At 29.9% G+C, this 12,637-nt stretch overlaps 1 protein-coding gene across 1 annotated transcript; it reads right to left on the bottom strand.

Annotated features, from left to right (window-relative positions):
• Nucleotides 1-7,581: 7,581 nt before the first annotated feature.
• On the bottom strand, nt 7,582-9,698 carry LOC135955562 (ABC transporter G family member 7-like). The gene is made up of 2 exons (XM_065505914.1): nt 8,267-9,698; nt 7,582-8,146 (listed from the first exon to the last, which is right to left on the bottom strand). Exons 1-2 carry the CDS (start codon nt 8,923-8,925, stop codon nt 7,582-7,584), a joined length of 1,224 nt encoding a protein of 407 aa, XP_065361986.1. The 5' UTR covers nt 8,926-9,698.
• Nucleotides 9,699-12,637: the final 2,939 nt, after the last annotated feature.

Here is a 12,637-nt window from a genome sequence, read left to right as displayed (position 1 = left end):
TTTGGACAATCTTTTTTTAAAAGAATAGCAACTGAATGGTTAGCACCTGTCATTACATTAGCGCCATCCGCTGCAAATCCTATTAAATTTTTTTTGTAATCAATGTAATTTTGGTTGAAAACGTTAACAATATCTTCATAAATGCCTACGGCATTGCAATTATTAACTTTAACAATTTCAAAAAAAAAATCACAAATCTTGCCTTCATATTCCACACGCACAACTAACGATAACAGCTTTGTTGTTGATATGTCTGTAGATTCGTCGACACATAGTGAAAACCATTTATTTCGAAGAATATTACAAAGTTCTTCTTGATGCGTTTCTCCAATGACATTCTTCACTAATGCTGTTGTTTTTGTTCTTGCGCATGACATTTTTTTTATGGTCTCCGAATCTTCGACAGTTCTTTGTAGCAGTGGAATTAAGTGATCCATTGCCAAAAATGGAACATTATGCTCCGCGCAGAAAGCAGCTAAGTGGAGTTCAACGTTTGACACTTTCTCATTAAATCTGCCCATATTACTAAATACTAAACTGCTGCCTGCACAGACTTCAACGGCTTTTGCTCTTTCGTTGTGCTTCGTTGTTTTTGCATGTGCTTTTAAATCTGAAATTCCGGCCATGGCTTTTATTTGGCAATTACAAAGTTTACAAAAAGGCAAATTGTCTTCGCTTTTCTTGATCCATGTTTTCAATAATGGATGGTCTTCCCACGATTTTATATAGTTTCCAAGTTTACGTTTTTTTGGTTTTGTTGCACAATGTGGAGACTCTATTATTTCTACCACATCTTCTGGGAGGTCGTTGTTTTTTTCATTTGAAACTAATAATGTAAATAATTCGTTATTTGAAATATAATAATTATATTATTTCTCAAACTTACCGTTTTTTGTTAAATATTTGTCCATGTTTTTTTTTTTTAAAAACTTATTAACAATGTCAAAGAAATAGTAAACAAACTAGTGTAAAACAAAATAACCAAAGCAAAATAAAATAACGTCTTTTTCATCGCTATAAACAAGATGTAGTCAGTAGTACTGCTTTTTATTTGTACATATGAACTTCAGTACTCCTAACTGTCAAACTCCATATATACATATATACATATTGCTTTTATTTGTTGTTGTAAACATGGTACCATTTCATAAATATATGACATTGTTGCACTTAAGAAGGAGTAAAAATAAATTAAACACTGTTGCAATAACAAGGGCGTAACATGTTACAATATCGTTATATTAGTGAAGCTGTGCTGAATAGTATAGAAACATTGTTTTGTTAATGGCAATAATAGTTTTTTTTTAATAAACTAAAATTGGTGAAGCCTTTTTGTACAATTATTATAACAAACTTGAGAAAAATGTATAAATTTCTAAAAAACTTTTTTTTTTAGAATAAAACTTGAAAACTTGTTTGCATCTCAAAAAACTTGCAAAAAAAGGGAAAACTTGATATCTGGTAACACTGGTTCTCATACAAAAATTCTATTAATTGAGAAAATGGGGGTTAATCTGCTAAATCCCATTAACACGAAGTCGGCAAAAATTATTTTTGAAAACTGTCAGTAATACATAACCAGACTTCGTGGTAATTGAGGCAAGAAATGTAATATTTATGAATTTGTATTCAGTTATTTTTGGGTTTTAGCCATTTCTAGCCATTTTTAATTCAAAATCTAGCCATTTTCAGAGCTAAAGAGTTGGCAACCTTGTTGTTTTGATGTTTGAGCTGTCAATTATCCTATGATTGTTGCGGCGAATGCTACAACAAACGTAAAAGTAACAAAAACAACAGGCAAACTTTGACAGCTTAAACCACATAAACAAAAACAAATTGCAAGTGGTTTTTGTAAATGTTGTACTTGTTGTAGAATCGACACCACCTGGTATATAAATTCGCATTGCTGAAGATTGACAAAAAAACACATACATACATACATACAAATAAACCCAGTTGGGCACGTCTTCAAGACATCCTCAATGATAGGTGCACGACAATGTATATTCGTCGACGACATATGAGGGACATCCAGAACAAATCGTCAAAGACTTTTTCGAACAAATGTCGCGAAAATCGTGGACGACTAAAAGAGAGACAATGTCGTTCAGTTTGTCGTTTACATCATAGCCATGAAATGTTCGGCTATAAGTTAATAGAAGACCACATTGAAGATAATGTCGCTCAACGTTTCGTCAACATTCAAGACATTGTCGCTAATCTAGTCATCAATTGTCTTTGATATAAGACATGTCTTACATAAATCGTCAAAGACAATGTCGTCTACGACGATTTTTCCTACTGGGAAGCTTTGTTTGTTATTATACATCAGTCATGGGCAAACACATACCACCATGAGTATATTTGTGTGCGTTAAGCAGCAGAGAGATGACTGACTGCACTGACTGTAATAAAAGAGAGAAAATCATAAACATAAAAAAATCCGCAACATAACCTTGCTTCTACAAATGCTAAACAGCAACTGATTTGATTTTGATCTCTGAGATCGTAACAAAGCAACAAACAATTGGTCATTTCAGTAAAACACAGACACACTAATACACATAAGCTTATAGTGTAGGTGTGTCAACAAAGCGTCAGCAGAATTTTTTGGCCTATGCACGCGAATTTTATATTGATTTTATTTAACCGATTTTTTTTTTTAAAAATTAAACACAAGTTTTTTTTGGAGGAGAACCGTTCTTGGCCTTGGATTAATACCAACTGACTTTATTCAATTTATTTTGTTAAAATGAAACTTATATAATTATGCTTATTTAACATTTTTCTTTTAATATTGCTTATTGATTAATTTAACATTTTTCTTTTAATATTGCTTATTGATTAGTTTTAATTTATTTCAATTGTAATTTTAATTCTAGGAATTGCGACCGAAAAATAATTTATTTTAACGGACCGGAAATGAAATGAATTTATGCTAAAGTTTTACTTATTTATAATGCTACTTATAAATTCGTCTATTAGGTCCGTATTCTTATATGTAACTTCTCCCCCCTTTAGATTAGAATTCTCCTGAATTCTGTTATTCAACTTTATCTTAATATGTTTATGTTTGGTTATGATTATAATAAGTAAAGTAAGTATTACAATTATGATTAAAATGTTACAGCTATATGTGATTCTCTTGTGGAAATTTAATTCTTTGATATTTCTTACATTTACTTTATGTTCTTCTTTAATTTGTTCAAATGTTATCTTATTAGTAAAATTCCTTATACTATCAATATTATTAAATATTTGTTTTTGTTCTATAGTTTCTACAACGTTTGAAAGGAGATAATCCTTTATTTTTACTGAACAATTATTATAATTAATTAAATAGTTTCCATTTAAGATAATTTTTTCAGAATTACAAGTTTGATTTATATTTATATTAATTGAATTTTTAATTATAATTGTATCTATATCTAATTCAATTATTTCAAATTCGTTATGTTTTATTAGTTGACAATTATTTTTGATTATACAATGTGTGCTTATTTTTAAATCTTTTAGATGTTTGTGTTCTTCAAATTTATAAATTTTATTATCAAATTCAAAAATCTTTTCAATATTATAATCTATTTTATTACTTTCATTATTTGGTATGGGTACAATTGATCTTAATTTTACTATTTCAAAGGTTTTAGGTATTTTTATGCCAAAAACTAAGTGAGAATCACTTAAAAACGTTGTTCCAATTTGTATATATTTTAATTTATTATAGTCTATTTTATATTTCTCTATTTCGTTAAAAGTTAAAATACTAGGATGTATCATACCATATTTTGCGGAAATAACATTATCCTGCAAATGTTCTATCTTATTTTTTATAAGTTGTATATTTGATAATTGTTCTAAATATATGTGCTTATTATTTTCTATATCTAGAATTTTATCAATAGAATTTATTTTTGTCTCTATTATTTTTCTATCATTTTCGACAATTATTTTAAAATGGTTTATAGTTTCATTAAAATAGTTATTAATTACAATTTGTTGATCATTATTGTTAATTATTTCATTAATATTAAATAGATGTTTTTGAATATTCTGTCTGTCTTCGTCGTCCATAGTGCCAAATAACCATTTTGACATACTACCTATGCCGTTAATTAGTCCTCTACGTTGTCTGATTTGTTTTGGTTTTAAAGTAGTTAATTTATTTCTGGCATCTAATAATTCAAGTTGAAGTATTTCCTTATTGTTTGTCCTCATTAAAATAACGTTTTCCGTCATTTGGTCCAGAATATGTTCTATTTCTTTTAGGTTTATTATATGTAGTATTATGTCGGATTCCTTGACAATCTCCTGATTTTTTATAAAAATGTCTATAAATCCTGATTGTTCCGTAAGTCGTTTAGTTGTTATTATTCCCTTACTCGATGGTGTCAGCATGATCATCATTAGTATTATCATCATCCAAATCTGAAAATTTTAAGGGTCTTTTAATATTACACAGGTGTATTTTCTCCAATCTAGCTTTTTTATATTTTGGTTGTTCCTTATGTCTAACTGCCTTGTAGTTTTTTATAAATCCTTCTTTTCTTGCTTCTCTATAGTCCTCTCTAGATTTATTCAGTTTTTCTATTACCTTTCTTTTATTTTCCTCCAAATTTTGTTTAACCGTGCTGTTTTCTATTTTCCCTAAATGTACATCCTTAGGTGTGCATTTAATGCTTGAATGGTAACGTTCATTATAATTTCTTATTGCCTTCTGAATCAATTGTCTTATTGGAACATTCTTTTCCATTTTATATAATATCCTGAATTTTTCTGCTATTGTATTGTGAAAACGTTCTATGTCCGCATTACCTGTATGACTGTTGGGTTTAGTCAAATGTAATTCAATATTTTCATTCTGTAAAAATTCCTTTATTCGTACTGCTTTGAATTCATTGTCCGCTACTATTTTCTTTGGTTTTCCTATTTTTGAAAAGTGGTCTTCTAATTGCTCGATAATAGTCAAATGGTTTTTATCATTTAATGGGTAAGCCGCTCCGAATTTAGAAAAACTATCTATTACTGTTAAAAAATTATTTCTTTTTATTACATAGGTGTCCAGGTGAACAATCTCATTTTGTTCCGATGGTGTTTCTGTAAATAAAAATTTAGGTCTGATCGGATTCCTGTCATATTTTACCTCTTGACATATCTCACATTGGTTAATTACCAATTGAATTAATTCCATCAGTTTTGGATAGTAAATTTTGTTCCTAAGTTGGTTATAAGTTTCGATTATACCTGAATGCATACTCTCCTTAACGTGGTACAATGATATTTGCTTAACTGTTTCCACTTCTGTATCTATATCCTGTGCCCTTTTAGTACATTTAATAAACTTTATCTGACTGTCGTTTGAATACATCTCTATTAGCTTTTCCTGTACTATATTATACTTCCTTTCGTGTAGTTCTGAATAAATTCCAATTTGGCCTTTAGAGATATATCTCCTAAAAATTTCTCCCATATGCTCAAAATCGTTTTCAGCAATAAAAATAATTCGTTTACCATTTATCTCCTTGAACTCTTCTACTTTATTATTTGTCAAAATTATCTGAGTTTTATATTTATTAACTATCTCGTCCTTAATGAAAAAATAATCTCCTAATTCTTCATCGGCTGAATGTACAGTTGCCATGGATACATCGTCTTCTATGTGATTAATAGGGAAAGAAATTTCGCTATTACTGTTCTCACCCCCCTCGTTTTCCAAAATAGTGTCCTCACTTTTCTCAATTCTGCTTAGAAAGTCTGCCACCTTATTTTCCTTTCCTTTTAAGTATTCGATCTCAAATTGGTATTCACCTAATTTTAACAACCATCTCTGGTGTCTGGGAGACATATCCTTCCCCCTGTACTTGGAATGTAAATATTTAATTGGTTGGTGATCGGTAAGGATTTTAAATTTTCTATCGTAAAGGTAAGGTCTGAAATAATTGACACTCCACATTATGGCCAGAAACTCTTTATCCGTTGCAGAATAGTTTCTTTCATGGTTATTCAGAGTTCTTGAGGCGTAACATACTGGATGTCCTTCTTGTGACAATACGGCACCGATCGCATAATTGGATGCGTCTGTTGTCAATGTAAACTGTTTTTCAAAGTCAGGGAAACGTAATATCGGATGTATACTAATTAGGTTCTTTAATTTCTCAAAGGCTTCAATATAAGTAGGATCTTTCGTATTTATTCTCACCCCTTTCTTCAAATACTTAGTAATTGGTTGTGCTACTTTGGCATAATCTTTTATAAACTTTCTGTAATATCCTGTAATTCCCAAAAAACTTTTGATCTGCCTTTCCGTTCTAGGTAATTCTAATTTTTCTATTACCTTAATTTTATCCGGATTAGGTTTCATTCCATGTTTCGTTAAAACATGTCCTAAGAATTCCGTCTCTCTCCTTAAGAAATTACATTTATCTATTTGAATTTTTAAATTTTTTTCTTCCAGCACATCAAAGATCTCGCGTATTGCATTTAAGTGTTCCTGTAGCGAAGTGCTAAATATTAGGATATCATCCAAATACACGACACAAGTTTTGTTAATATAATCCCTTAAGATTTCATTCATTAGCCGTTGGAATGTGGCTGGCGCATTTTTCAAGCCAAATGGCATCCTAATAAATTCATATAATCCATGTGGTGTTACAAACGCAGTTTTCTCTCTGTCCTCTTTCTTTACTAAAATCTGATGATAACCTTTTGCTAAATCTAACGTGGTAAAATATTGAGCTCTACCTAACTTATCTAATATTGACTCAATATTTGGTAATGGAAACTTATCGTCTATTGTATGTAACCTCATTTAACTTCCTATAATCTATTACTATGCGGTATTTTTTCTCACCAGAATTGTCCATTTTCTTAGGTACAACTATAAGTGGACTTGAATACCTAGAGTGGCTTTTCTGAATAATACCCTGTTCTTCCATTTCCTTAAATTGTTTTCTAACCTCCATTTCATGTTGTGGTGGATATCTATACATTTTCGAATTAATTTGCTGTTGTGTTGTCGTCCTTATTTCGTGCTGAATTTCTGTTGTGTTAGTTAATAAATCACCCTCTTTAAAAAATAATTTCCTATATTGTCTTAACAACTTTATAACTTCCCTATGCTCCTCCTCGTTTAAATGACCTAATGCAAGTCTTTCAAATTTTGGATCACTAATTTCAAGTGTGCATATGTGACTAAAATCGTAAGGCTTATTCAAAAATTAGCATGTTCTCCTATTAAGCGTTATTTCTCCTTTTTCTATATTTATCTGAGCATTCAGCGAATTTAATGTATCAATACCTATAATGAAATCATAAAGTCTTCCCCTTAATGATGTGACTTTCCAACGTATTCTTGCATTGTCTGGTAAGTTAAATTCGTCTGGTCCTTTTGTATGTACTTCATAATCTATTGTATCCTTATTCGTTATTGTACTAAATGTTATTGGTCTTTTTAATTTAATTTTCATAAAGTCATCTATTCCACTGTCAATTAAACTTAAACTTGCTCCTGTATCTATTAATGCTACGTATCTTTTATTTTCAATATTCAATTCTATTTTAGGCCAACATTCCGAGGCTGCCTCATAAAAACATGTTATTATCTTCTTCTTCATAACTTCCTCTTGGTCCCTCTGGGCTTTGCCTATCAACAATTAAGCGATCTTGGCTAACTGTGTGATTAGGGTGTCCTGCCACTCGAGAGTTACCATAGTTAATATCTAATCCTTCCCGGCTTTGCCTATCGAGGTTTAAGCGATCTTGGCCAAACCTACGATTAGGGTGTCCTGCTACTTGAGGATTACAATAATTAACTTCCAATCCTTCCTGGCTTTGCCTATCGAGGTTTAAGCGATCTTGGCCAAACCTACGATTAGGGTGTCCCGCTACTTGAGGATTACAAACATTCACTTCTATATTATCTATTTCCATGGGTTCTATTCGTTTCTGTCTATTCGGGTTCCAACGAACTTGGTTAGAATAAGGCCTGGGATATCCCGCTTGTCGGAATTGTCCCACGATATTGTTGTTTCCCAGTTCATTTTGGATCCTGTATCGTCCCGAAATGTTATTATTCCCATTATCGTTATTATTATTCATATTACCATTAGTATTCCTATTATTATCATTATTCATATTATTATTGTATCTATAATTGGTGTTGAATTGGTTTCTATTATTATTATTATTCCTATACCTGTTTACCTGTGAACGATTTAAAGTCCCTCGAAACTTTCTAAATTCTGGCCTAATGCAACTGTCCTCGTACCTTCTTTTCGTCATTGTATCTATTATGGTCCCTAAATCCCGTTCATCGTATATCTTATCTAATAATATTCCCTGTGTCATTTCCTTTGCTATGTTCGTTAATAAACTATCCACATTAGTCAAGTCTATGCAATGATCGTCCTGATAATAAATACTTAATTCATCACTCTTATACTTAAGATTCTGTAATTCTACAGCTAGCTCACTTACATTATTTACTCTTAGTTCATTTATCCTTCTGTAGATTTGGTGTGGCTCCACGTCTGGTCTATACCTTAGCTTCAGTGTTTTCTTTATAATAATCCAATTATCAGGTTGATGTACGTTGATTACGACGTTCTTTGCTTCTCCTTGGATATTGCGGTAGTAGATAGCCTTTATAGCTTCCTTCTTTAGGCCTTCCTCTCCTATCGTTGATAACAAGTACTCCACACTGCTCAAAAATGAATTTATGGTGATGTCCCCAACACCCGTAAATATTGGTAAGTATGACACATTCTTTAAAATGCGATCCAACTGATTATGTTGTTGTGGCAATTGTTGTGGCTGCTGTTGTTGTTGTTGTAGTTCTAGGTATGCACTACGCAGCTGTTCTAATTGCTGCTCCCGTCTTGCAAGTTGTTCTAGCACTGACGTGTCTATTGCTTGAGTTGGTTCCATCCTTCTTTGGTCGAACGCAGAGTTCCTTTTTATCTTGTGTTTATGTATGATTTTGCTGGTTAAAGTTTCTTACTATTATTAGTGGTGTCAACTGGCTTGAGTGTTCACTGCACTATTTGTTTCTTCTAGTGGTGTCGACTTGCCTTAATGTTCACTGCACTGTTTATTTTAGTGGTGTTTAATAAAGATTTATTATTCACTGCACTTTTTATTTTAGTGGTGTCTAATTTTTTTATTATTCACTGCACTTTTTATTTTTATTACTTTATAATCCTGGAGGGTCCCGTGGGATTCGCAGGATTTAAATTTTATTTTTTTTTATTATATTTTCGTTTAGGTACGTATCACTGGATCCTGTTCACTAACACTTGGATCCTACCGACTGCGCCAATTTTATATTGATTTTATTTAACCGATTTTTTTTTTAAAAATTAAACACAAGTTTTTTTTGGAGGAGAACCGTTCTTGGCCTTGGATTAATACCAACTGACTTTATTCAATTTATTTTGTTAAAATGAAACTTATATAATTATGCTTATTTAACATTTTTCTTTTAATATTGCTTATTGATTAATTTAACATTTTTCTTTTAATATTGCTTATTGATTAGTTTTAATTTATTTCAATTGTAATTTTAATTCTAGGAATTGCGACCGAAAAATAATTTATTTTAACGGACCGGAAATGAAATGAATTTATGCTAAAGTTTTACTTATTTATAATGCTACTTATAAATTCGTCTATTGGGTCCGTATTCTTATATGTAACTCGCGTGCATTAGAATCCCAATTTTGCTCGTGACTGTTATACATATATTTGCATGACATCATTGAAAACAATAACAAATTACATTGTGTTTTGGTTTTATGGTTATTTCTCAGCCCAGGTCCAACTTACTATGGTCTTATATACGTCGATGCAAAGGTCTATGAAATATCTATCATTAGATATCCATATTGTCTATATTAATGACTTAGTAATCCAGATATAGGTCAAAAATAGGTAAAAAATCGAGGTTGTCCTGGTTTTTTCCTTATATCTCAGCCATTTGTGGACCGATTTTCTCGATTTTAAATAGCAACCGAGCCGGAAGAATTCGGAGATATTGATATATGAATCATGTATGTATGTTATTTGGGGGCTTCGGGAAGTTGATTTCAACACACAGACGGACAGACGGACATGGCTATATCGATTCCGCTATCTATAACGATCCAGAATATATATACTTTATGGGGTCGCAAATGAAAAATGTGGAAATTACAAACGGAATGACAAACTTATACCCTTGCCACTCATGGTGAAGGGTATAAAAACATTGAGTGACTATTTAATTCTGTTGTTGTTGTACATTTGAATAAATAAAGAGTTGTTACAATTTTCAAACTACTAAACGGCTTTTATTTGCAATCAAAAGTATCCGGTTTATTTAAAGGAAATAAACTAACGTTTTAAAAAGGTTAAAACATAACAATACGTTAGAAGAAGAAACATGTAATCATTACATCGATTCTGAGAATTTAAAGGTGAATAGTTCTTTTTGTAATGAGCCATCTTCGATCCCACCTTTTTGTTATGCAAAATGTTTTGAAACTGTTGTGGAATTCAAATTTGTAATACAATTACATTCCAATAATAATTACGGTCGTTCAGACATAATTTCTTTACAAAAATCAATTCAATCTTTCATAATAGAACCCATTTGTAATTTTCTAGAAAGTTGTGTTGAAAATGAATCTTTCGAAGAAATACCTCCAACAACAATAGTAAACGACTTAAAAAGTTTATTTAAAAATGTAATTACAAACTATATGTTAGAAAAACAGGTATTTTCAATTGACAAATCCTTAAATGCTAAAGGCACTTTAATGCCTTTACGTTTTCAGTTTGAACAGATGTTTACAAAAGATGGTTTCATTGACAAAGTTCTTACCCATATAGAAGCAACTGAAAAAAACTGAAAATACTAATTATGTATACAATTTCAGGAATATTATAATACTGGCAAAAGAGGTAAACTTTACAACAAGATATTTAATTTAAAACGACTATCAAAAGGCATTTTCAAGTCCGAAGAAGAATATGACACTGACTTACGAGAGGAAATAGGTAAGATTAATTTTTCCAAAATCTTGATTTGTGTAAAATACTGTTATACTATGTTTATTTTTAAGTTCCAGAAAAAGATTCCAGTTTTGCAATCCAAATTCTTCGAAGTGGAAGCTATAGTAATGATGAAATGGATTTATATTGGAGAAAATGTTATAAATATAGATTTCAGCAAATCAGGGAATCAAACTCTACATCCGTGATCTTAAAATTGTGGCCTGAATATATCAAACCTTCCGGATACACATTAGTAAGCTAACTCTTTTTATAAATATTTACACGATAAATTAGATTATTTTGAACTGAATTAAATATTTTCAGATTGACATTGATTTTGGTCTTAAGTATCCACAAGCTAAAGATATGAAAACCAAGTGGGTTTTTACAGAAAATAAATTGTTACATATGCTTCGGACTAAAGTAACCAACGTTTCGGTTTCAACGATGCTGAACAACTTAAAATCATGCGATGATGGTAAGTTATTATTTTATTATTTATTCACTCATTCAACTTTTAATTACATTTTTTATTTATTTCAGAATCAAAGATTTTTTCAATTTTATATTTCCCACATTATTTGTTTCACCACAGCAGAAAGTTGTTACTGACAAAGCCGGGGCTAAAATCAGAAAAAAAATTACCGTAATGGATTCCCAAGATTCGTTTGCCATAGTTGCAGAAACCAAAGAAAAAATGGATATGAAATTAAAACTCCTAAAACTTCAAAAATGTAACATCCAACCAAGGTTGTTAATTCTTGGTGAAATAGCAAATATTAAAGAAATGTATGTTTATTTTGATGAAATAAAATATCCAATGGTACAAATAATCACTGCTGTAAATATTCTATTTAAAACTTTCTTCGTTTTTAACTTGGAGTTTCCTATAGAATCCGATTTATTTTATAATTTTATGCAACAATTTTTTTATGAAATTAATTCAGAAAAGAAATATTCAAAAGTCTTCACTGTAATTAATGAAATTTTAAATTTAAAAGAATAATGTAAAACTATTTAAAATTATTAAAAACTTAAAAATTATTTCTCAAATAATATGTTATTTTAAGTATAATTAAAATATATTTAAAAATGAAATCTTTATGTTCCTAAAATTTATTATTAATTATCTAGAATTAACAACAGTATTTTTGAAAGATCATTTTCAGTACGATCCTCTAGAATTTGGAATAATTCTAAAAATAAGTATTTAGAACATTTAAGAAATGCAACCTAAAAAAAATATTATTTTTAAGAACAAGCTAAAAAATCAAATAAAAAATATATATATTAAATATATTAAATATTATTATTATACATATAAAAAACTATTGTAATTTTGATCATTACATTATTTTACTAATGTATTAATCATACATGGCCCTATGGGATCGATTAAATAAATAAAAATGAAATGAAAATTTACAATTATAAAATATAATTATATTTTTATGTAATAGCTTAAATATTTTTTTTAAAAATAAATTTTTGTACAAAATTTTTTATTTTTTTTTAATATTTTGAGTGAAAAAAAACATTTTTGATAAAAAAAATTGTCAAATCAATGAAATTTTTTATTTAAATTAGCGTAAAATCCGACAAAATA

Source organism: Calliphora vicina, chromosome 3 (assembly GCF_958450345.1).
Source record: "Calliphora vicina chromosome 3, idCalVici1.1, whole genome shotgun sequence".
NCBI classification, from domain to species: domain Eukaryota; kingdom Metazoa; phylum Arthropoda; class Insecta; order Diptera; family Calliphoridae; genus Calliphora; species Calliphora vicina.
This window is presented reverse-complemented; position numbering and strand designations above follow the sequence as displayed.